This window comes from Pipistrellus kuhlii, unplaced genomic scaffold (assembly GCF_014108245.1).
Source record: "Pipistrellus kuhlii isolate mPipKuh1 unplaced genomic scaffold, mPipKuh1.p scaffold_m20_p_2, whole genome shotgun sequence".
Classification (NCBI taxonomy): Eukaryota; Metazoa; Chordata; class Mammalia; order Chiroptera; family Vespertilionidae; genus Pipistrellus; species Pipistrellus kuhlii.
The window spans coordinates 180,379,414-180,405,488 of record NW_023425515.1 but is presented as its reverse complement, the minus strand read 5'-3'; the positions used below and the strand labels follow the sequence as shown (position 1 = coordinate 180,405,488).

The 26,075-nt window shown below is 49.5% G+C and overlaps 2 protein-coding genes across 8 annotated transcripts in view; both read left to right on the top strand.

The window, feature by feature from the left end:
* The first annotated feature begins 9,385 nt into the window (after positions 1 to 9,385).
* The window catches only part of ZDHHC18 (zinc finger DHHC-type palmitoyltransferase 18), a 33,159-nt gene continuing 16,469 nt past the window's right edge, over positions 9,386 to 26,075 (top strand). For 3 of the 7 annotated variants that reach the window (XM_036444735.2, XM_036444737.2, XM_036444736.2), the window contains exons 1-2: positions 9,387 to 9,804; positions 14,069 to 14,229. In XM_036444735.2, coding sequence (XP_036300628.1) covers positions 9,488 to 9,804; positions 14,069 to 14,229 — 478 coding nt within the window. In that variant the 5' untranslated portion in view covers positions 9,387 to 9,487. Of the gene's footprint in view, positions 9,805 to 14,068; positions 14,230 to 26,075 lie in introns of all 7 variants that reach the window. The other 4 variants (XM_036444734.2, XM_045584981.1, XM_036444740.2 and 1 more) reach the window with 3 other exon arrangements.
* LOC118722772 (60S ribosomal protein L35a-like) lies at positions 18,571 to 19,316 on the top strand. The gene is made up of 2 exons (XM_036444743.2): positions 18,571 to 18,781; positions 19,009 to 19,316. The coding sequence occupies exons 1-2, from the start codon at positions 18,688 to 18,690 to the stop codon at positions 19,245 to 19,247; spliced, it is 333 nt and encodes a 110-aa protein (XP_036300636.1). The 5' UTR covers positions 18,571 to 18,687; the 3' UTR covers positions 19,248 to 19,316.

Here is a 26,075-nt window from a genome sequence, read left to right as displayed (position 1 = left end):
CTACAGAGGCAGGAGCTTCTCCCGCCTCCCCAGCGCTAAGGATGTCAGTCAGACATCCCCTGAGGGTTCCCTGACTGTGAGAGGGCACAGGCCAGGCTGGGGACGCCCCCCTGAGGGCACGAATTTCATGCACCGGGCCTCTACTCTAGAATAATATTTGACCAAATATCTGCATACTGCAGCTAGCCAAGTTGACATACAAAATTAACACAACAGGTTTCTGTTCTATTTGCTGGTAGTCATATTCACGTGAGGCTAACCACACTCAAGTTCTTTCCTAGATATAATTCTCAACCTAAGATATTTATTTGCTTCTTCACCCCTTCCCTGACTCTCAGCGTAATGATGGCTCCATTAAAGCTGTGTGAATTAACTGGGAAGATCATGCTCTTCACTGGGTATTTGCCTAGAGGTGATCACATCTTTCAATTCCTGTGGCTCAATATCTTTTATTTTTATATATATATATATATATATATATATATATATATATATATATATATTGATTTTTAGAGAAAAAGGAAGGGAGGGGGAGAGAGAAACATCAATGTGAGAGGGAGACATTGATTGTTTTCATGCCCCCTACCAGGAATTGAGCTGCGACACAGGTATGTGCCCTGATTAGGAACCGAACAGGCAACCTTTTGGTGCATGGGATGACACCCAACCAACTGAACCACATCAGCCAGGGCCAATCTCCTTTTTCAATCTTATTTGTCGTCAGCTTTTCCCACCCTGAAAGTCCCATCACCTCTAGACTTTCTCTACAGGGTGGAGCAAAAGTAGGTTTACAGTTATTCATTTGGAAAATAATACAATAATTAATAAACAATAACAATACAAGAATAAACTCTATGAGTCCATGTACTGAGAACTGTAAACCTACTTTTGCCCCAAACTGTATTTCCCTTCTGTGTCTGCTTGAATTCCAGCTAATTGTCACCTAAGTCCACCTCTTCTTTCAAATACTTTATAAAGGAACCTGTGCTAGTTATTCAGCTATTGTCTTTCAGCCCCAAACCCACCATCCTACTTTCTGCTAGGAGATACTGGAGCTGAGATTCTGCAAATCACATTTCTGCTTTGTCAGTCTGGCTCTGCCAAAGATGGCCACCAGAGGGAGATACTGAGGTGGGAGGAGGAAGAAAGGACTCCTATTTGCTTCCTGTGCTGTGAGGTAACCCCAGCGATGCTCCCTCACCCTGGCGGCAGCAGTTCCTTCCTGTAGCAGGAGCTGATTCCACTTTGCAGTTTTTTCTCCAACAATTGCAGCTTCGTAGTGTCCCACTCAGAGACACCAACATCAACTGGGCAGCACCCCTTTCCTCAGAGGTGTTGGTCCCTCTTCCAAGTTCAGAGACACCAGCATCAGACTTGGAGGTCTGAGTTTCAGCTCTGTAGAGCCCCTTTCCTAAGTGTCTAAATTTTAGTAATTCCAAACTCTTTCCTTTGCTCTCCTAGTTCTGGGAATTATAGATGCTTCCTGTTGTTGTTACCTCTCAGAGTTTTTTTTTTTTTACCCTTTCAGTTGTCTAGTTAAAACTCGATATTTAGTTAGCCATTCTACCATTCTTTATATTAAACTAGAGGCCCAGTGCACAAAATTCATGTCTGGAGGGGGGCTGTCTCTCAGCCCAGCCCACACCCTCTCCAATCTGGGACCCTTTGGGGGATGTTCAACTGCCGGTTTAGGCCCTATGGAATCAGGCCTAAACCAGCAGTTGGACATCCTTCTCATAATTCGGGACTCCTGGCACCCAACTGCTCACCTGCCTGCCTGCCTGATTGCTCCTAACCGCTTCTGCCTGCCAGCTTGATCAACCCCTAACCATTCCCCTGCCAGCTCGATCAACACCTAATTGCTCCCCTGCCGGCCTGGTCTCTCCCAACTGCCCTCCCCTTCTGGCCCAGTCACCCCCAACTGCCCTCCCCTGCAAGCCTGGTTGCCCTTAACTGTCCTCCCCTGCTGGCTTGATTGCCCACAACTACCCTCCCCTGCCAGCCATCTTGTGGCAGCCATCTTGTGACCACATGAGGGTGGCCATTTTGTGCAAGAGGATGATGGTCAATTTGCATATTACCTCTTTATTATATATTATTATCTAAGAGTCTTCTCTGCCTAGTGAATGGTATGATTACTGTCTCATTGGCTGGACCCTGACTGCTATAAAAAGTGGGCTCTTGCCCTAGCCGGTTTGGCTTTGTGGATAGAGCATTGGCCTGCAAACTGAAGGGTTCGGGGTTCGATTCTAGTCAAGGGCACATGCCTGGATTTTGGGCTTGAGCCCCAGTAGGGGGCGTGCAGGAGGCATCTGATCAATGATTCTCTCTCATCATTGATGTTTGTCTCTCTCTCCCTCTCTCTTCCTCTCTGAAATCAATAAAACTATATTTTTAAAAACACACACAACATTTACAAAAAAGAAATTGGTATTAGTACTGGTCCTAGAAAATAGACTTTGAAAGTTAGGATTAGGGAACTGGCTTGGTTGTGTCATTAAGTTTGAATGTGCTAAGTAAGCTCCTTGCCAATGAGAAATGTGAAGCTACTAATCCATGGCATGCTGTGGCATCATGATTAATCAAATTATCACCCGGGTTATTTGTGATGAAGTGTTAACCAAAGCAAGTGCCTTGGAGGCCCAAATGGTTGTTGCAGTTGTCTGTTGTGGCAGTGGTGATGACTACAGGGACTTGATATGGGAGGAATTCTGAATGCATGAATCCTTGTAGAAAATGACAAATTTGGGTCTTTAAACTCCCCCCTCAAATCATGGTAAGAGAATCAAAAAGCTTCTATGATAGCCATAAAATAATCTCTTATTTCTTGTAGCCACAAGAGTTATTTGCTACAAATAAAACAAACAAAAATTATGCATGGTGCAGTTATATCTGTTTAATTCAGTCTTTTTTAAAATTTTTAATTTCTTTATTGATTAAGGTATCACATATTTGTCCTCAACCCCCCATTCCAATCCCCCAACCTTCCCCACTCATGCTCCCATCCCCTATTGTCCTTGACCATTGGTTAGGCTCATATGTATGCACACAAGTCCTTTTATTCCCACCCTCCCTTTGAGGTCCAACAGTCTGACCCATGGCTCCTTATCTCTGGGTCTGTTCTTGTTCATCAGTCTATGTTGTTCACCATTTCCCCTAGATGAATGAGATCATGTCCTACTGGAAATACACTTATAAGAATCGAAAATGAGACAAGCAATAATGGTTAGGCTGAAAGACATATGAATCAGTCTGTAGTGAGTTTCTTTCTGAGCCAATAGTTCTTTTGAGACCCAATTTCAATGTCAAACAGTTCCTTATGTGTATATGTCAGCAATGATATTTCAGTTCTGGATGGTGGACAAATGCAGGTCCAACCCTCTCTGGTTTGGTCCTGGACAACCTGCAGTGATACACAGCTGCTGACTGCTATTATGGCAAGGTGTCGTCAGCGTCTTCCATCTCTGGCCTGCTTCTCTTCTGTCTTCATGGTTAGAGTAGTCCTGTCAATTCCTCTCTGTTGCCGAAATCCACATGGTCTCAGAATTGTTTTCTGAAAATATACAAACATATTCTTGACCAAAAGTTAATAAAGAAATCTGGGATCCTTTTTCATTTTTTTTTTGCCCAAATGATTTTCCTCTGGCTTGTTTTGACACCATGTGTGTTTTTCATGGGTGTCTTGCTGTTAGCATTACAATTAATTTTCTAAAGTACAAATTTTCTAGATGTAATTTATTTATAGGATATTTTTTTCTTATATGATATTCTTCTACTTTCCCCCTTTTTTGATTTAAATATTAGGAGGCTTTTGAAAATTTTATAATGTAGTCTTGATAGCTTTTAAATTTTAATTTTTTGCACTTAATTATTTTATTTTTGTTGTTGTTGTTGTTGTTGTTAATATATTTTATTGATTTTTCACAGAGATGAAGAGAGAGGGATAGAAAGTTAGAAACATCTATGAGAGAGAATCATCGATCAGCTGCCTCTTGCACACCCCCTACTGGGGATGTGCCCGCAACCAAGGCACATGCCCTTGCCCGGAATCGAACCTGGGACCTTTCAGTCTGCAGGCTGATGCTCTATCCACTGAGCCAAACCGGTCCCGGCAATTTTTTGCACTTTAATATGACTGCTTTAGGTTCATTTCTGTTGTGAGATTTTATCATGAGATGAACTACCAATAAAAATTTTAGTAAACACTTTAGGAACAGCTTTTTGTCCAGTGCAATTAATTTTTCTAGAATATTTGCTTATTTCAATTAGCCAATTTAAATTAGCCTGAAAACTTGTCTACTATTTTACTGTCAAACTTATTACTCTAAAACAATCTTATTATTATTTTTTTTAATATATTTTTTTTATTGATTCTTTTACAGAGAGGAAGGGAGAGAGATAGAGAGCTAGAAACGTCGATGAGAGAGAAACATCAACCAGATGCCTCTTGCATACCCCCTTACTGGGGATGTGCCCGCAACCAATGTACATGCCCTTGACCAGAATCGAACCTGGGACCTTTCAGTCCGCAGACTGACGCTTTACCACTGAGCCAAACCGGCTTTGGCTAAAACAATCTTATTTATTAGTGGAAAGGATTATTTGCCTTCTTGAGTAGGCCCTGAGTATTCCTGGTGGTAGGCTGGATTTAGATATCAAAAACCTACTTCCCCACACCATGGGTACAAGACAACTCAAACAAGTCTTGTTGTAGTGAGAGGGCAGCTGCTGTCAGCCAAGTCTCTGTCTGTTACCTGGGTCCCAATTTGAGCTGGGCATGGGAAGTTAATCAGCCATGGGGGCAGGAGACTCCCTCATCAGGGGTGAGGGTTCAGGCCTCTGCAAAGTTGGGGGGTGAGGGTCTGTGCCCCACCTCAGATGACCCCCAAGTTCTCTCCTGATGGCCCCTCTTGACTGTGCTTGTCTTAGGTTGTTCCTTCCCTGAGGAATCTTACCTGTCTCTGGCTATCCAGTCATCCTCTGGGACCAAGCAGGGTGATGTGAGGTTCAGTTCTGTCTCCTTGGTATCCTATGCCCCCGTGGCCTCCATGTCCAGCTCCTGCCTTAGGATCCCCTTGCCTGCTGGTGGGGCCCCAGCACTGATCACATATTTTGGGGAACCCTGGTTTCTTCTCCAGGGAGGGCCCAGCTCGCTCCACTGGGTGAGAGACAGATCCACGCTACCAGTCATTATGAGGCTTCAACCTCGACATGAACAGAAAACTCGGCAGCGACTGTGGGTAATTCAGTCTTAATAAGTTTTTTTTAAAAAATATATATTTTATTGATTTTTTACAGAGAGGAAGGGAAAGAGATAGAGAGCTAGAAACGTCGATGAGAGAGAAACATCAACCAGCTGCCTCTTGCACACCCCCTTACCGGGGATGTGCCCGCAACCAATGTACATGCCCTTGACCGGAATCGAACCTGGGACCTTTCAGTCTGCAGACCGATGCTCTACACTGAGCCAAACTGGCTTCGGCTTAATAAGTCTTTTGTGATTAAAAATGAGTGGGATCCTGAAACTTGGAATGGGGGCATCTGGTTGACTTTCTTTAGGTCCTTAGAGTCTCCTCTGTTCTGCTAGCAGATGGGAGAGAGCAAGGATCGGCACTTCGGAGTTTTATGGGCCAGCCTGTCATTTTCACTCATATTCTATTAGCCAGAATTCAGTCCCTTGGCTATGCCTATTTATAAAAGAGTCTGGGAACTGTGGGTAATTGGTGAGAATGCCATACAAAATGCATCACTAGTGCCCTAGGCAGTTTGACTGAGCGGACAGAGCATCAGTCTGCAGACTGAAGGGTCCCAGGTTCGATTCCAGCCAAGGGCACATGCTTGGGTTTGGGGCTCGATCCCCCGTAGTAGGCAGCTGAACAGTGATTCTCTCTCATCATTGATGTTTCTATCTCTCTATCCCTCTCCCTTCCTCTCTGAAATCAATAAAAATGTTTTTTAAAAATGCATCCCTAGGGACATTTAAGGTAGAAGTTTTAGGAGAGTGATGTAGACTGGCCAAATTATAAGTTAAGGAATGAATAGGTGACCAGGAAATTGTAGTTGCTCTTTAACGTGACTCTATTAGAGAGAGAAAAAGATAAACCTGAAGCTATAGTAAGGAGGTAGCCAAACTTGGGAAGCTGTTTCTGTCATGTTTTTTATTTTTTTAAATATTTTTTAAATTAATTTTTTTAACAGAGAGGAAGGGAGAGGGACAGAGAGTTAGAAACATCGATGAGAGAGAAACATCAATCAGCTGCTTCCTGCACACCCCCTACTGGGGATGTGCCCGCAACCATGGTACATGCCCTTAACTGGAATTGAACCTGGGACCCTTGAGTCCAAAGGCCGACGCTCTGTCCACTGAACCAAACCATTTAGGGCTCTGTCTTTTTTTTTTAAATACGTGTCTATTGATTTTTTGGAGAGAGAAAGGGAGAGGGAGAGATAGAAACATCTTTGCATTAACATCAATTGGCTGTCTCCTGTTGGGAATCCAGCCTCAGGGCATGTGCCCTGACCAGAAATCAAACTGGTGACCTCTTGGTGCATGGGTTGGCATTCAACCACTGAGCCATACTAGCCAGGCTGTCGTCGGTTTTTTAGTTTAGTTTTGCTTTTTAATTGATAGAGGAGAATTGAGTATGTGTTTGCAGTCTCAATGAACAGGAAGAAATGAGGCATGAGTGGAGGGTTGGCCATAGGCAGGTCCACATATTTAAGACTAGAATTCATGCACCAGTGAGGTTCCTCGGCCTGGCCTGAGGGATCAGGCTGAAACCGGTCCTCCAACATCTCCCAAGGGATACCGGATTGTGAGAGGGCGCAGGCTAGCCCAAGGGACCCCTACATGATTGGGGATGGGGAGGGATGCAGGAGGTTGGCAAGCCAGGGAGGGACCAAGGGAAGACTCCAGGGCATGTCTGGCCCATCTCACTCAGTCCTGATGGGCTAGACCCCAGCAGCAAGCTAACCTACCTATTGGAGCGTCTGCCCCCCTGGTGTTCAGTGCATGTCATAGCAAGCAATTGAGCCTCCTTAGCATATCATAAGCATATTATGCTTTGATTGGTTGAACAGATGACCAGACAACTGGACACTTAGCATATTATGCTTTTTATTATATAGGACTAGAGGCCTGATGCATGAAATTCATGCAGAAGTAGGCCTTCCTTCTCCCAGCTGCTGCTACCAGCTTTCCTCTGGCACCTGGGAACCGGGCTGGCTTCCCTCCGGCCCCAGCTTTGTCTGGAAGGATTTCTGGACTAATTAGCATATTACCCTTTTATTATCATAGATAAGAGGAAAGCATAGATTCAAATAGAAATGATAAGGTAGAGAGGAGGAAAGCTGAAAATCAAGTTGGTTTGTACAAAGTGACAAGGAATAAGATATTTAGGGTTTAAAGAGGACTCACTTGAGGCGGGACAGCAGGAATGTGTACTGGAACCAGTGTGTCCAGTTTTGTAACTTTTCCCATAGCCAACAAGTGAGAAGGAAGGAAGCCCACAACTTGGTTCACTCCAAGGTAGGGTTTATCAAATGCAGAATCTTTGGCATCAAGGGCATATGTGGGTGGCCTTGGGCATTGTACCAGTTAGTGTTCCTTGAGGTTATTGTTGTGGCCTTTCTACCCCTTCTCATTGTGTATATTGACTTCCTTTCTTACTCTTTCCCACCGTAGTTCCAGCCTTCTTTCTATACTTTTCCAATAACCCCAGTCTGGTGGACAGACCCTAAGATGACTCCCAGTGATTGCTGCCTCCTCATATTCACACCTCTGTGCAATCCTCTCCTTGTGTGTTAAAGAGAGACCTCTGACTTTCTTCCAACCTAAAGGATATGGCGAAAGTTCTGGGATGTTGCTCCCGTTACATATATATCGATAGTTGAATCTTGAACAATGCAGGGGTTGCGGGTACCAACCTCTGTGCAGTCAAAAATCCATGTTTAGCCGAAACCGGTTTGGCTCAGTGGATAGAGCATAGGCCTGCAGACTTGAAGGTCCCAGGTTCGATTCCGGTCAAGGGCATGTATCTTGGTTGCGGGCACATCCCCAGTGGGGAGTGTGCAAGAGGCAGCTGGTCGATGATTCTCTCTCATCGATGTTTCTAACTCTCTATCCCTCTCTCTTCCTCTCTGTGAAAAAAATCAATAAAATATATATTTTTAAAAATCCATGTTTAACTTTTAACTCTCACGGTATCCATGGGGGAACGGAGGTTGCAAGACCCAGGCAGATACCAAAATCTGAAGATGCTCAAGTCCCCAATCGAAAACGGTGTACATCAATGCATATAGTCAGCCCTCCCATCGTGGACTCCCAATTGTGGGAGGGGGAAAAAAATACTTATTGAAAAAATATCTGTGTATAAACAGACCAGTGTAGTTCAAACCCATGGTGTTCAAGGGTCAGCTGGACAATAGAATAAGTCACGTTATAGAAAACGCTGTCCTGGCAGCCTAGAGCTAAAACTCTCCTGTGGGCTTGAAGTAAGCGCCCTGCTGGAGAAGCCCACGTGGCTCGGAACCGTGGTAACTGACCTTCAGGAGCTGCAGGTGGCTGAGGGGCACCTCCCATGGACAGCCAGAAAAATCACGAGCCCTCAGTCATCCGTTCGCAAGGAAATCAGGTTTGCCAACAACCTGAATGGGCTTGCAAGTGGATTCTTCCCCGGCTGAGTCTCCACAGGAGAATGCAGCCTGGCTGACACCTTTCCCTGATGGTAACCTTCTGAGACGCTAAGGACTCAGCTGAGCCTGTGAGATAATGTGTCGCTGTAAGCCGCTAGATCTGTTACACACCAATAGCAAATGAATGTACCCAGAATTCCCGAAAGACACTGCGTCCCTGAAGCACGAAAATTCCTCTTGTGCTGAAGTGGGACCTGTGACATGAGGTGACACCTGGATCCCTGGGTCTGTGTCCGGATCACAGAGCTGGGTAAGGAAGGCCAGAGCATGTGCCACACACAACGCCTGGGCACTTTGAACTGCAGGACGGCGGTTAACAGGCCCCTGGCTTTCAAGTAAGATCGTGTCCCCACTCCCACCCCTGCTTGCCCGGAAAATGTCTTTCCGGTCAGTCCTGAGACAGGTGGAGCCTGGCCCTGAATTACAGGCAGAGACTCCGCCACCGAATCGCGGCGTTGGGCACGGTGCGCGCACCCCGGGGCCGCCCAGCAAATGGCTCGCTGGAAAGGGAACGGAAAGCCCTGAGTGCGCATCTGCCGCCCAGGCATTGTGCGGAGGGGCCGGGCGGCTGGGGCGCAGGGACCGGCGCCGGCACCGGGCAGGACCGGCGCGGGCCCGAGCGCCATCCCCGGCGCGGGCGGAGGGGGCGCTGCGGCGGGAGGCCGCGCGGGCGGGGCGGGCGGGGTGGGGCCGCCCCCGGCGAGGGAGCGAGCGCCGCGCGCCGCCAGCTCCGCCGCTCGGCCGGTCCCGGTGCGGCGGCCGGGCCGCGGGCGCGGAGCGAGGCCGCGGCCGCATGAAGGACTGTGAGTACCAGCAGATCAGCCCCGGGGCCGCGCCGCCGCCCGCCTCCCCAGGGGCGCGCCGCCCCGGCCCCGCCGCGCCCCCGGGCGCCGGCCCCGGGCCCCCGCCGCCCGCCCCGCGCTGGGGCAGCAGCGGCAGCGGCAGCGGCAGCGGCAGCATCGGCCACCGCCCGCGGCGCAAGTGGGAGGTGTTCCCGGGCCGCAACCGCTTCTACTGCGGCGGCCGCCTCATGCTGGCCGGCCACGGCAGCGTCTTTGCGCTCACGCTGCTGCTCATCCTCTCCACCACCGTCCTCTTCTTCGTCTTCGAGTGAGTGCCCCATCCCCATCCCCTCCGGCCTCCTCCGGCCCTGCACGCCCTTCCCCCGCTTCGCCAGCCTTTGATGGGCACCCAGCCCCTCCGGTCCCCGCCGGGCACCGTCCTCTCTCTCTCCACCCTGCGCAGCACCTGCAGGCACCTTCCGATCCCCGGCTCCGGGGCCTGCATCCTCCCGGGGCCTGAGGGTCTGCCTTCAGGCCCCTCCTCCTTGCCTATCTCTTATCTTATCCTTCCTTCCTGGTCCCCATCCACCCTCCTAGCCACCCCATTCTCTGTGCTCCCTCCCTGGCATCCCCATCCTTCCCTGGCACCCCGCCTTTGCCAGCCTCTGCCAGGAACACCGCCCTCACATGTCCCTTGGCCCCCGACCCCCCTCCCGCTGCCTCCACCACCACCGCCTTCCCTGCTCCTTGGAGATCTCTCTCCTTACCTGTCCCCAGGACTGCCCCCCCCCCTCTCTCCCCCAGGTTCTTTCTGACCCCTTGAGGCATCTTTTCTCGATCTTATCCCTTCCTGATAACTTCTGGGTTTCTGCCTTGGCTTTTGGCTACACACTCCCCACCACAGGTTTCCTAGCCGTCTTCCCGTTACCTTCAGGGTCCCTCTAGGACCCGCTTGGTCATCTCTCTGCTCTGACCTCTCACCTTGCTCCTCTCCCATTGCTGGGTCCTCGGGCAATCTTCCGTCAGACATGTTTGGGCCTCTCAGACCCCCTTTCCCTCCCCAGCACTTTCCTTAGCTTCTTCAGAGCTTCTTTTCCTTCCTCCATCTCCCTGTTTCCCCCAAGACTGCTCCCCACCCCTCCCCCTCCTCACCTCCTGGCTTCCGCCCTCAGCACCGGAGCATCCCTCCGGCCTGCCCATGGCAGCAGCTGCGGCGCCTCTGTTTTTCGGGAGAGTCCAGAGTGCTTTTGTGTGACAGGTCATGTCTGCTCCTGTGAGTTCTAACGTCTTCATGTCCCCAGTTTGGCCCACATGCTAACTCCAGCTTATGGATGAGGAAGGGCACCTGTCATTTTACGAGGGTCACATATTTGGATCAGAAGTTTTCCATCTTCCCCTGGGGCCCTAGCTTCAGCCTTGCACGCACACATGTACGCACATGTACACGCCCACTCCATGCTGTATGAGCTGCACTTTCCCTCCGAGGTCTCCCCATCTTCTGTGGTCTTGCATCATTATCCAGTGTAGTTAGAGACTGCCATCTCTGGCGCCAAGAAACCTGGTTCAAATTCCGGATCCACCACGCGGTAACTGGGACTTCGGGCAGTCACGTCACCTCTCAGAGCCTCAGTTTCCTCCTCTATAAATGGGGTTTATAACAGTTTATAACCCACGCCCTCAGGCTGTCATGAGGGTGGCATGGTCACTCCTGTGGCTTTCAGTCTATAACGGGAATTTAATGCTAGTGGCAGCTCTGACTGTTATCTTTGCCAAAAACTCTTCCCTGGGGCGTGGGGCCATGATGAATGCGGCTGCCACAAAGACAATAGCCCCCGGCTAACCTTTCGGGCTGCCAGGTCATGTGTCTGCCACCTTGGTTTTCCCCTTGAAGCAAGGTGAGGACTTCCTACCACTGCGCTTCTCCTTTCACCCTTCCTTCTGAGGCGGGTGGACAAAGAGTTCTGGGGTAGTTTAACGAGCAGAAGCGCCCCCTCCCTGGCCCCTGGCTGAGTTTCAGATCCATGTCCTAGGGCCTGCCCACGGGATGTTTTGAAAGTTCCCTTTCCAGTATTCTGCCCGGTCTTCCCACCAGGGCCCCGCAGCGAGGGCAGGAGGGCAGGAGGAAGCGGCCCCGTGACCTGCTGTGTGGGATTTGGCCAGTTCAGAAGCAGGACTTTCTCTGGGCTGAGTGGGTGTCTTCACTGCTGACAGAGTTGTCCCCAGATGGGAGGAAGTGAGGACTTTTGGGGTCGGGGGAGCTTCTCCATTTCTGCTCCTCCCCGCTTGGGGTAGTGGAGTTGGCAGGGGGTTGGGGTTTGGGCCAAGTGCTCCCCTCAGAATGGATTGGGGAGGGAGCTGGCAGGCATGATGAGAATGCTGCCGTGAGGGTGTGGAGGATGAAAGGTGCTCATGCTCGCCTTTTGCTCTGGGGAAAGGCAGAGGCGGCTCTCTAGGGCCTTCCTGCTGAGAACGGTTTTGCCTCGTTGTTTGTTTGGTGGGTTATTGCACAGGCTCCAAGCAGGGCTCCCAGCTTCTGCCCTGCTTCCCGCCCCAGAGGGTGTGTCTTTCATTGTAAGTGCTCCCCGGCCCTCTGGATCAGGGCCAGAGCCCTGATAAAGGACTTTCTCCCTGTACCCATCTCCTCCCGCTCCCCCTGTGCATTTCCCTCCAGGCACAATGGCCTCCTGGCACACTCCTGCCCCAGGTCTTTCATCTTTAGGTAGCCTCGTGGCTCACGCCCTTTCCCTCTTCCGTCCTTCCCTTACCATCCCTATAACATGGCAAACCAGTCCCTTTGCCCTGGCTTATTCTCATCTGACATACCATATGTGTACGTTTTGTTTCAGGCCTCTCTTCGTGAGAGCAGGATTTTATTCTCCTCGCTATTGTAGTCTTAGTGCCTAGAATAGTGTCTGGTGTGTAGTGGCCACTCAATACGATATATTGATATATTTGTTGAATATGAACGGACAGAGCATTTGCTGGGAGCCCCTAGAGACGCAGTCCTGTTACTGGCTGGGTGACCTTGGATATGACTGTGTGTGTGTCTGAGTCCCCTTTTATAAAATCTGGGGGCTGGGACTTGCTGATTTTGAGGGCTCTATAACTCTCAGACCTCAAGTTTTCTCTATTCCCCCCAAAAGTCTGGTTGGACATGAACTGGTCAAGTTGTCATGTGGGTGACATGGAAGGCTCAGCTCTGAGGTTTGGACCTGGGAGCACTGAGAGGTTTGGAGCAGAATATGTCCCACTGGAGCCCTTGGCCTTGGCAGTCTCTGCTCCTCAAGGTGTGGGCCTCTCTGGTAGCCAGAACCTCAGATGATGGAAGCTCCAGAAATAGCACACAGGTGCCCACAGGTTTGCTTCCTGCTGTGATGCTGGTTCCTGGAATCTTGGCTGATTCGGGCCTCCCAGTGGCCAGTTATCCTCCAAATAGCAGCTCCTCACTCACTGTGGCTCCGGGGGGAAGGCAGCGGAGGACTGTGGTTTTTAATGTGGGAGGGCCTCAAAATCACACCTGTGCATGGGGTGTCCTCCAAGCCGGCTGGGGTCAGAGGCCTGACAGAACGGACTTGAGACACCAGTCTTTGGTTAACAGTGTTAGTGGCTGGACCATGCTCTTCTCCGGACCCCCTTCACCTGACTGATTCTATTCATTCTTTGTTTTTAAATATATTTTTATTCATTTCAGAGAAGAAAGAGAGAAACATCACTGATGAGAGAGAATCATTAATCGGCTGCCTCTTGCATGCCCCCTGCTGGGGATCGAGCCTGCAACCCGTGCATGTGCCCTGACTGGGAATCAAACCATGACCGCCTGATTCACAGGCCGATGTTCAACCACTGAGCCACACCAGTCAGGCTGTTTTTCCTTTTTAATATGCTTTCTATTGGTTTAAGAGAGAGAGAAGGAAGAGGAAGAGAGAGAAACATCGATTGGCTGCTCCCCCCCGCCCTGCAGTGGACACCCCCTACTGGGGATTGAGCCCGCAAACCCGGGCATATACCCTGACCCGTAATCACACCAGCGACCTCGCAGGGCATAGGACGATGCTCAGTTACTAAGCCACACCGCCAGGGCTAATCAGACTCATTCTTCAGGTTTCAGCTTAGGCGTCTCCTTCAGCCAGTCTGTTTTCCTGACTGTTCTACTCCCTTTCCCTTCCATCATACTATGCAGGGCCGTGTGGCAATTCTCTGCTTACGTGTCACTAGACCTAAGCCCCATTGAGAGAACAGGGGACGCTTGTCTTATCATGGCCAAGTATTCCTGCTTCTTACTGAAGGTGTTGCCTGCAGTCAATATTGTGGAGTGACGGACTGACCGGATGAATGAGTGGACATTGTCATGGGTGGGTCATCTCAAGTGCCATTCCAGTGAACTGGTAGAAGCCGCCTGAGGCTCTGTGTTTAGGATTCTGAGGCTGCAGCTAAGTGTGCAGTGCTGGATGTCAGGCGCTCATGGGGAAGTGGCTGCTGCCTCTGGGAGGGGCTCTGTTCACATACGCGGGGGTGTTTGCTGCCTCGCATGTTAGCCCTGTGCCCAGGGAGCCTGTGGGTAACTGCCCGTCTGTCTCTCCCTCTCTCTCCAGCTGTCCCTTCTTGGCCCGCCAGCTGACCCTCGCCATCCCCATCATCGCTGCTCTCCTCTTCTTCTTCGTCATGAGCTGCCTGCTGCAGACGAGCTTCACCGACCCTGGGATCCTGCCCCGGGCCACCGTCTGCGAAGCAGCCGCCCTGGAGAAGCAGATCGGTGAGGCCCGACTTCAGTGCCCGATGGGAGAGGAGGCCTGGCTTTCTCTCCCCACTCCGTGCTGGGAACGGGGGTCAGTAGTGAGGAAGGAGGCGGGAGCTGACACCAGAATGATAAGGAAGGGAGTAATAAACAAGAAGTGCTAGCAAGTGAATTAAAAAAAAAAAAAAAAAAATATATATATATATATATATATATATATATATATATATATATCACTGATTTTTTACAGAGAGGAAAGGAGAGGGACAGAAAGTTAGAAACATCGATGAGAGAGAAACATCAACCAGCTGCCTCCTGCACATCCCCCACTGCGGATACGCCCACAACCAAGGCACATGCCCCTGACAGGAATCGAACCCGGGGCCCCTTAGTCCACAGGCTGACGCTCTATCCACAGAGCCAAACTGGTTTCGGCTGCATGATCTTATTTAATCACCCAATAATCCTCTGAGGCAAGTAACTGTTGTTACTCTCCTTTTACTAATTAGAGTCTCAGGGGGGTTAAGTGGTCCAAGATCACACAGTAAATGGAAGAGCTGAGATGAGACCCCAGGCCAGGGGTCCTCAAACTTTTTAAAGTGGGGGCCAGATCACGGTCCCTCAGAGAGCTGGAGGGCTGGACTATATGAACTACTAATCCCTACTGTAACACCTCGGCTGCGCTCACTGCCCAAAAAACCTGGCGGGCCGGATCAGACTCCTCTGCGGGCCGCATGTGGCCCGCGGGCCGTAGTTTGAAGACGCCTGCCCCAGGCAGTCTGACCAGAGCCCCTCCTCTTAAACATGTGTATACACTTATCCATTTACTCCTCAAACATTTATTGAATTCCTGCTAAGTGCCAGGTACTTTTCTAGAGGCTGGTAACACAGCAGTAAACAAATCTGACAATAATCTCTGCCTCTTGGAGCTGACATTCCAGCGGAAAGAATTAAACAGCAACGAAAGAAAGATCTAGGAAGTGAGACAGAGAAGAGGAAACCAGGGAGGTGGGATGAGAGCTGGGGGAGAGTGGTCAGGGAAGGCTTTGTGAATGAGATGACATCTGAGCAAAGAAACGAAAACCTGCGGAGATGAGGGTTTGAGTTGTGAGGATCTGAGGGGAGAGCACAGTAGGTGGGGGAGTGGGCTAATTTAGATGAGGTAGTCAGGGGAGGCCTCTAGGAGGAGGTGGCACTTGAGATGAGCCTGAATGGTGCAATGGAGCCGGTAATATGTGGTTTGGAAACAATAAAAACAAAACCCTGGAGTTGCAAATAAAGAGGTGTGTGTGTGTGAGGAATGGCAGGAAAGCCGGTGTGGCAGAAGGTGTGTGCTCCCAGGCACTCCTCAGTGCGGGGCCCCCTGGTGGCTGGGCAGCTGCGGGTGCAGGGAGGGAGGCAGGGCCTTAATCTCAGCTTGCTCCACCCAAGCTCCTTCCTGCTGAGAAGTGACGTCAGTATTTGTACACCTCACAGGTTTCCGGTTCGTGGTTGGCTCCTTCCCCTAACGGGGTGACTTTTAGACAAGCTTTTAACACCCAGTTGGCCCTGAAAAGACCTCGTGGTTTATAAATGCAGAGGCTGCCGCACCCATCACTGGAGTCACTCCACTGATTTCTGCCGCAACTCGGGAGGGAGGTAGGAGGGGAGAGGATCTTCTCTTGCTCTCAGTCTGCTCCTTGTCTCATCCTCCTCCCAGGCCCATCCTCAGTCACGCCCTCGGTTGCTGTCTTCCTCTGCCTGCATCCAGCTTCCTTCCCTCTTGCATGTCTGAGTCACTCGGCCTGGTTTCTGCTCTGTCAGAACCGCAAGGTCTGACCTGGGCCAGTCCGCCCGGCAGCGGGGGGCTCAGCTGCAGCCCCATTCCTCCTACTCAGGAGGCAGGATTATTATCCAGCGCAACCTGAGCTCAGGCCTGGCTGCCTGGAGCCCTCTGCTTCCTGTGAGCTGTCCGGGTGCTGCTGACGACAGCAATCCCCACGTGTGGGGAGAGCGTGACTGTGCTGAGGGCTTCCCGTCCATTATCCCCACAAATCCTCCCGGCAGCCGGCCGCGCCCATGCAGAGACTGTGTGCCTGGACTTCCAAACCCCTGTCCTCATGTCTCTGCTCAGATGCCTTTGTGACCCCAGTTGGGCCACACCTCCCATGATGCACTCCCAAAACACCTTTTCCTGCCGCCTCGGTCCTGTGCTGCCTGATGATCTATGGAATTGTCAGGCAGCCCAATAGCCTTTCCCAGTGAGTCTCCACCTGTCAGCCGCCTGCACAGCTGAGTGACTGGGGCTCAATGTCTGAGCCTCCTTACTGTCCCCATGGGACGGTGGAGAGACAGTGGAACTTCTCCCGATTAGGCCATTTATGTGTGGATTCTATATGCTGACTACTAACTGTGTGTGTTTTGGGACAGGGGTGAGGAGCAGTGAGCAAAGGTAGACCTGACTGGCTGCCACAGGTGAGGTCAGGCTTTGGAAGAGGATCAGGAAACCAGGAGTACCTTCTGTCCAGAGGGCATGGGGAGGCCTCAGAGAGGGGTGCATTGATCTAAACTGTAAAGTTTGGGTCGGGTTCAAGCACAGGAAGATGTGAGAGGGAAGCCCTCCAGGCTGGAACAGAAGGAGGAGGACAGATTGGGAGGAAGGGGGACAGGCCATGTTGACTGGAACACAGAGGGTACTTCAGAGAATTTGAGAGATTCTCCTTGGAGGATGGATGGGGTGATGGCAGTCTAGTGGGGCCCACATGTCAGGGTTGGAGACCTTCCTTTGATAACTGTTGCCAAGCCTAGGCATCTTTGGGGGCTCTGTGTTCTCAAACTCAGGAGGCTTCCAATCAGGGTGAAACATTTCTTGAAAGGGACTAAGGTCACTGAGCATTTTTTTTATTTTTATTTTTTATTCTTTATTTCAGAGAGGAAGGGAGAGAGAGAAATATCTGAGAGAGAATCATCATTGATCGGCTGCCTCCTGCAAGCCCCTTATTGGGGACCGAGCCCACAACGGAGCACATGCCCTTGACTGGAATGGAACCTGGGGCCCTTCGGTCTGCAGGCCGACGCTCTATCCACTGAGCCAACCAGCCAGGGCTCACTGAGAGTTTTTGAAAAGTTGCGGGCTGGCTCTGGGCTGGTGGTGCTGTTCACATAAACGTGAACTGATTACTGGGCCTGGTTCCATGCAGCCTGTGGCCATCTTACTTTGGCCCTCAGACCAGCGGCCCAACAGGATCAGGCCCAGGCTCCCAGCGCTCCCACCCCACAAGCTCTGTCTGAGGTTGGAGGACCAGGGCCTCCCACTTTTCCCAGAACTGGCCCTGGCCCTGGCCCTGTCTTGGGGAAACCCCTGGTCTGAGATTCTGACTTGTCAGCTGGCAAGTCATGCAGCTGGATCACCTGCAGGGCCACACAGAGCTCAGTGCACTGGGCAGTTGGCAAAGGGGTAGGAGGCCCATAGCCTCCTGCTGCGATGGGAGAGGATAGAAACATCTAAACTCCATGGACAGACCCTCATCTGGAATCACAGCACATAGGACAGACACGAAGGCCTCTTCCTCTCCAGCACATAGCAGGTCACAGACCCCATGCTGTCCCCAGGATGTCTCCTCTCAGGTCCGTCCACAGTCCCAGGACTGACTCCATCCCGATGGGCTCTGCCGACCAGGCCTGGACACCTGGCCTCTCCTTTCGATCATGGTTGTCTCTCCAAGACTCCTATTTGGCCCTGGCCCTCCCAGGCTCAGAATGTGGGTGACTCCCTAGCGCCCTCAGCAGCATTTCCTGAAGTTCCGTCACTGGAGTACAACCTTTGTGTACAACCTTTGTGACTTTTGCCTTTTCTGCATCGGACCTTGTACCTTCATTTCTTAGTATTTTCCTTCCAATGGCTTGTTTTTAAATGTAGTTTACAAGGAAACGTTATATCATCCCTGTAAGCAGAAAGCCGCTTGTTCTGCACGGCAGCTAAAACCAAAACATAACGTAATGGGATTTTTGGTGGTTGCAGCTGCCTGCTGAGAGCAGCCGCTTTGGGGCCAGTGAGGACCACAGTTGTTAGTATTAAAAGTGGAGACTTCCTCAGAGTTGCACTTGGTTATATTTACTCATAGCATTTTGTAAAAAGATTCTTGATGGGGAAATTTTAAATTGAAAATATATCTCCAGAGAAATGATTATTACTTTAAACAAGTGTAGGTGGTCACAGTGACACACTGTGATGAGCGTTTTTCCCGGACGGAATCACTCTGTGCAGCGGCAGCAGTACTGTCATACCCAGAGTGTGTGGCCTGAGCATCTATTCACTTTCAAATAAAAGAATGGCCACTATAAAAAAATAATAATAATTAAAAAAAAAAGTGGAGACTTCCTCCTGATGGGAGGAAAGGCTTGAAACAGAGCTGAAAAAGGAATAACGTTGCCTTCTTTGCTCCATCGCGGAGCCTGTGGAGGCCTGATGGGAGCAGGGCTTCTGTAACAACACACATGTCTGGAAGGTTGTGGTTCAAGGCCACTTCTGTTGGCTCTCAGCAGGGTCTCCAGAACCAGAGGGAGCACACAGCTCTTCTTAAAATTAGAGGTGCTGCCCTAGCTGGTTTGGCTCAGTGGATAGAGCATTGGCCTTCGGACTGAAGGGTCCCAGGTCCCATTCCAGTCAAGGGCATATGCCCAGGTTGTGGGCTCGGTTCCCAGGAGGAGACATGCAGGAGGCAGCCAAACAATGATTCTCTCTCAACATTGATATTTCTATCTCTCCCTCTCCCTTCCTCTCTGGAATAATATATATATATTTAAAAAAAATTAAAGGTGCTTATGCTCAAGATGAAACTGAAGTCTATCTAGGCAAGAGATGTGCTTATGTGTACAAAGCAAAGAACAAGACAGTGACTCCTGGTGGTAAAAGGAGTGAAACCGGAGTAAGCCGGGGAAAGGGAACTTGTGCTCACGGGAACAGTGGCATGGCTCGTGCTCAATTCCAAAGCAACCTTCCCACTAAGGCCATTGGACACAGAGTCCGGGTAATGCCGCACCCCTCAAGAATGTAAACTTATTGAAAAGTAAAGATATAAAATGGATTTGTTTAAAACAAAGAAAAGGGAATAGCCCGGCCAAGGTGGCTCAGTGGTTGAACATAAACTTATTCTCTGCCAGGGCACATGCCCAGGTTTAAAAATTAAAAATTAAAATAAATATGCCGAAACCGGTTTGGCTCAGTGGTAGAGCGTTGGTCTGCGGACTGAAAGGTCCCGGGTTCGATTCCGGTCAGGGGCATGTACGTTGGTTGCGGGCACATCCCCGGTAGGGGGTGTGCAAGAGGCAGCTGGTCGATGTTTCTCTCTCATCGACGTTTCTAGCTCTCTCTCTCTCCCTTCCTCTCTGTAAAAAATCAATAAAATATATTTTAAAAAAATTAAAATAAATAAAAAGGGAATTAACTTTCTCATCACATGATTCAAGGTTGCTTAGTGTCATGGTCAGTGAACAAACTATCTTCCACTTTCCTGAAAACTCGCCTGTCCGCAGAGGCGCACTTGCCTGCAGGATCCAGGCAAGCCCCAGGCCCCTCCTCCTCCATCTCCTGCTGCTCTCCCGCTCTCCCGTGCCCCCGGCCATGTGGTGCAATTCACGCCTTGGAGCCTTTGCTCACTGCCATGCCCGCCTTCCCTGGCAGTGAGCAAAGGAAGAATCGTTTTTTTCCCCTGATCCAACTTACTGGTAATTGCCACTTCATCTTTTGTTGCTTTCTTGAACGCTGCTTCCTGCCCCACCCCACATATTCCCTGTATGCTCACGGTATTGAATCTAGACATCAGTAATACCATGAATTGCTTAGCTATGGGCTAGGCTTTTCTGTTATGTCATCTCTAATGTGCACCTTCATCTCATAAGGTTGATACTACTACCCAGTGAGGAAACTAAGGCTCAGAGAGGTTGAGCAACTTCCTCAAAGTCACAAGCTAACAAGTGGCCAGAGTAGGTTTCAAAATGAGACCAGGCTGGCTCCGGAGTCGCCACCCTTAAGTCATGGAGCCTCTTACACTGACTCTGTAATTATCACTTTGGCTCTTGCTGCCCTCAGAGGGAGCTCTTCCTGTATTCCCAGGTTACCACTAAGCCTGCATGTGGTGGAGGCTCCACAAACCTCTGGAATGAACAGAAATGGTCAGGTGGGTCAGGGTGCGACCCAGCACTCACAGCCTGTGCGCTGTGACTGACCTTGAGCTGAACCAGAAGTTGGGGAGACCGCAAGCCTACAGCCGTTTCCTCCACAGGTGGGAACAGCAGAAGGGCGACAGGGCCCTGCGGGGCGGGCAGATCCCCGCTTCCCCTCACTAAAGCCTTCTGAGAAGGTCATGGCCAGCCCCAGGGGACTTCCAGGCGAGCCACTGGCTTCATTCACAGCCCCAGCATTTGGGTTCTTACTGCAGGAGCCTGCCCGCTCCTCTCTGTGGGTTGTGGCTGGGGTGTAGCAGGCCTATCCCTTGGTCAGGGGAAGGATGTGGAGACCCATTGGTTTGTCATGGCCCTTCAGTGGGAAGTAGTCTTCCCCCCATTGCCACTTCCCCAGGGGCGTGGTGTCCCCCAGGAAGGCAGCAGGAAGGCCTCACGGTGGGAGGGCGCCTTTTGACTTCTTGGGGAAGAACCTAAAGTAGAAAGAGCCCTGGAGTGGATCTTAGATTCCCTTTCGGTAGGGGTAGCATCTCTTTTATCGCTCTCTTCATTGCTCTTTTTTCTTTTTTGATATATTTTATTGATTTTTTACAGAGAGGAAGAGAGAGGGGTAGAGAGTTAGAAACATCGATGAGAGAGAATCATTGATCAGCTGCCCTTGCACACCCCCTACTGGGGATGTGCCTGCAACCAAGGTACATGCCCCTGACCGGAATCGAACCTGGGACCTTTTAGTCCACAGGCCGACGCTCTATCCACTGAGCCAAACCGGTTTTGGCTTTTTTTTTTTTTAATATATACATATTTAATATATATATATTTTTATTTATTTTAGAGAGGAAGGGAGAGGAAGAGAGAGAAACATCAATGATGAGAGAGAGTGGCTGCCTCCCGCTTGCTCACACAATCCAGGCATGTGCCCTGACTAGGAACCGAACCGTGACCTCCTGGTTCATAGGTCTACACTCAACTACTGAGCCGCACTGGCCAGGCTCTCTTCATTTCTTCAACAAATTATTTTCTAAACTGGTGACCAAACAAAACATGTTTGACTCATCTATATGTACTTGCTTTTCTCCCCTCACCTGTCACCCTCAGTCAGGCCTTGTGCAATAGCTTGTCATAGTAGATGTTAATGTTTGTAAGAATGAACAGATGAATGCATTGGATGACAAAGATTTTTATTTCAGCCCCATCTTATATTGTTGGAATGAAGTCCGTTTTCCCATCTATAAAATGTGGGCACGTATCCCCTTACCCAGCCCAGAGCACTTTTTAGTGCATCAGTGAGACAGGGATTGTCAGTATACTTTGAAAATTGTTTTCCTCTATTGAAACTTAAGAGGCTTGAGCCCTGTAATAAGAATGGCAAAGGGACGTGCTCCGGGCACTAACAAGCTACCATTGGTAGTGGCTGCTGGGAGGAATGGGTTGAGGAGAATTCTGAGGCCAGATCTAGGGTGGTGACTGGCCAGGACTGTTTGGCCCGAGAACAAGCATGGGGTTCAGCCTCTGTAGGGGCATCCCCACAGAGCCTCTTTTGGTCCAACTTACATAGGGCCCTGCAGTTGTTGGCTTTCCTTCTGCATCTGGGTGGCCTCCTTGCTCCAGCACGACACAGTCTCTCCTTTGCCTCTGGCTCTTGGCAGCCTGAGGAAGTTGGGTGTGCAGAGCTTTACTTTCTCTGAGGTCTGGAGAGGGAATCCTGGCCCTGAGGCCAGAATATACTGGGAGGAGTTCCCTCCCTGCCTTGGAGGAGAGCCTTAGGCTCTTCCTGCTCTGGGGAGGGCTTGTGGGAACCCTGCAAGGACACCCATACTTTTAGTCCTGAAGAGGGTCTGTGCTGTCCTCCCTTAGGATGGGTTGTGTTCTGAAGGTTTGTGTGTTTTTTTTGTAAATCAGTTGTTTAGAATATAGTGTTACATAGAAAAAAAGCAATTCGCTAATATTTCTTTTTTTAATTTTTCTCTTTTGTATTTTTGTTTGGTTTACTTTTTGTGCTTTTTGTAATACTTCTTTTTTAAAAAAGATTGATTTTATAATATATATATTGATTTTAGAAAGGAAAGGAGAAGACAGAAACAAATGATGAGAGAGAATCATTGATCAGCTGCCTGCTGCACGCCCCCTGCTGGGGATCAAGCCCGCAACCTGGGCATGTACCCTGACCTGGAATCTTATACTGACCTCCTAGTTCAGTGGTTCTCAACCTTTCTAATGCCGAGACCCTTTAATACAGTTCCTCATGTTGTGGTGACCCCCCCAACATAAAATTATTTTTGATGCTACTTCATAACTGTAATTTTGCTACTGTTAAGAATGGTAATGTAAATATCTGTGTTTTCAGGTGGTCTTAGGCTCTATAGCAGTCGAGAACCACAGGTTAAGAACCGCTAGCAGGGTCGCCTAAGACCATTAGATTACGATTAATAACAGTAGCAAAAATAAAATTATGAAGTAGCAACGAAAATAATTTTATGGTTGGGGGTCATCACAACATGAGGAACTGTATTAAAGGGTTGCGGCATTAGAAAGGTTGAGAACCACTGTACCTAGTTCATAGGTCAATGCTCAACCACTGAGCCATGCTGGCAGGGCTATTTTTTATTTTTTTAGAGAAGGAGGGAGAGAGAGAAACATTAATGTGAGAGTGATACATCTGTCAACTGCCTCCTACATGCCCTGTCCTACAACCCGGGCATGTGCCCTGACTGGGAATCAAACCAGCAACCTTTTGGTGCATGGGACATTGCCCAACTGAGCCACATCTGCCATGGCTCTTTTTTTTTTTTTTAATTGATATTAGAGAGAGAGGAAGAGAGAAGGAAAACATCAATTTGTTGTTCCACTTACCGTATTTATTCATTCATTGTTTGATTCTTGTATGTGCCCTGATCAAGGATTGAACTTACAACCTTGGCATATCAGGATGGCCCTCTGACCAATGGAGCTACTTGGCCAGGGTTGCTAATATTTCTTAAGCTCTTGCCAGGTACTAGACACTTGACTAAATCCATTTAATGAATTCTCACCTAATACTTGTAACAACACTAAAAAAAAAAGTGGACTTTATTATGTTCCATTTTCATATGAGGGCACAGAGAAGTTAAGCAACTTGACCCTCATCACACAGCTAGTAAGTAGTTGAGTCAAGATTCATACCCACACATCTGAGCACAGCCACAGCATGAACTGTTTGTCAGGACCAAGGCTCCCGTGAACCTAGTGCTGTGCTCAGCTGTCCTAGCAGTATCTCATTCAGCCCTTTGAGATTGAGACTCTCTTATCTCGAGTCTATGGATGAGGACTCTGAGTCTCAGAGAGGTGAAGGGCGTCCTTACGTAGCAAGCGGTTAGCAAAACCAGGGTTTAAACTCAGGGTTGCAGACTCCAGAGCCTGCCCCTGGCTGCCCCTTTTGCAAACAGCTTCTAATAGGTAACTCACCAGGTGCCAGTTCCTTTATGGGTAGTAGTTTGGTCCTTACAACCCTTCAAGATAGATGTTCTTACCTGTCTGCTTTTACAGAGGCAACAACAGGCCCACAGAGGCTGAGTAACTTCTCTAAGGACACCAGCTCTTAAATGGAAGGGTCAACATTTGAACTTCAGGCTGCCTAACTCCAAAGCATATTTTATTTCCTCTTTGCCTGCCGTCTCACAGCTCGTAGGCCTGGGACTGCCTGTTTATTCCACCCTCCTTGCTCTCAGGGGATGTGTAGTCTATTGGAGAGACAGTGTGCACACACAGTAGTCCTCACACCTCAACACAGCCGTGAGCAGGATGAGGTGCTGTGGGCAGGCTGTGAGAGCACTGAGGCTGAAGGGGCCAAAGAAGCTCTTAGAGATTAGACAAATCCTGGTGAGCAACTACGAGGGAGGAACTGGGACGTGGTAGGAGTAAGGGCCGGAAGCCCTAAGCTCCAGTGACTCGTGAAGGAAAAGAAGTGGGAGAAAGGCCGGGAATGGAGACTGGGCCAGATTGTGAAGGGCCCTTCTATCATGACAAGAAGCTTTTCTTCTATTTTGTGTTTTAGGGAAGGCAAATGAATGGTTTTGAGCTGAGAGGTGACTCAAAAGGGGCTATTTAGAGGAATGTTCCAGTTGTATACAACCAGGAAGTCATGGTTCAGTTCCCATCAGGGCATGTGCCCAGGTTGCGGGCTCAATCCCCAGTATGGGCAAGAGGCAGCTGATCAATGATGATGTTTCTAGCACTCTCTCCCTCTCCCTTCCTCTCTGAAATCAATAAAAATTATTTTTTTAAAAAGAGACTCCAAGCCAAAACCGGTTTGGCTCAGTGGGTAGAGCGTCAGCCTGTGGACTGAAAGGTCACGGGTTCGATTCCGGTTAAGGGCATGTACGTTGGTTGCGGGCACATCCCCAGTAGAGGGTGTGCAAGAGGCAGCTGATCGATGATTCTCTCTCATCGATTTTTCTAACTCCCTATCCCTCTCTCTTCCTCTCTGTAAAAAAATGAATAAAATATGTATTTTAAGAGACTCCAAACTGGTTTCCCTTGTCCCTGCCTGTGTTACCTTGGGCAAATCCCCTAAACTCGCTGGGCCTCTTGTTTATAAACTGAATGGGTTAGAACAGAGGCAGTGAGCAAAGGGACATTTATCAATGGTCTGCCATGTGCTGGGGCTGTGTAGTCTGTTCTTTGAGGTTCCTGCCAGCTCTTGGTTGTGCCACCGGCAGAAATAAGGAACCAGGCAGGGGTAAATAACACTCATTATGACACTTTAAATTTTACACACACAAAAACCCTCAACCCGAAGCTTTGGAAACTTGGTTTCACATCCTGGTTCTGCCACTTACTAGCTGTGTGGCGCTGGACAAGTCACGGAAGCTCACTTTAAAGTCTCCGTGACCTGATGATAATGATAACCTAACCTCTTGGGATGTTATCGGGGTTAAAGAAGATAACTGTATACAGAGTGCTCAGCATACTTGGTACAGTAGACTCTCAGTGAAGTGTTCTCTTTCCCTTGCCTTTTCCCTTCATTTAAATATATATATATTGATTTCAGAGAGGAAGGGAGAAAGAGATAGAAACATCAATGATGAGAGAGAATCATTGATCGGCTGCCTCCTGCACAGCCCCTACTGGGAATCGAGCCCACAACCTGGGCATGTGCCTTTGACTGGAATCAAACTCGGGATCCTTCAGTCTGCAGGCCAAGGCTCTATCCACTGAGCCAAACCAGCTAGGGCGTCTTTCCCCTTCTTCCTCTTAGTTATTCTACGAGCCAGTAATAACAGGCACACTTCTTAAGCATTTACTTTGTGCTATTTCACAATAACCTGATGAGGAGGGTACCATAATCCCCATTTCAGTGACTGAGGAAACAGTCACAGAGAGGTTCAATGATTTGCCCTGCCACAGCCGATGGTATCATCAGGAGAAACCCTGCTAGTAAGAGGGGGAGCCAGGATTCATGTGCCAGTCTACCTGTTATTCCCATTTTACAAATGAGAAAACTGAGGCTCACACACAACCAGTCAGTGGCAAAACCAGGTTTCAGAGTGTGTAATTGGCCTCAATCCCCCTGCCCTTTACCATGCTGCTGGGTTTTAAGAAGAAATGGAGGCTCAGATACTTGGTTCCATTTCAAGCACACTGAGGTGATGGTGAAACAGCCTAGTAGCTGGACCTGAGAGATGTGTCTGTTTGCTTCACTGATGCCTGCCATGTGCTTAGAA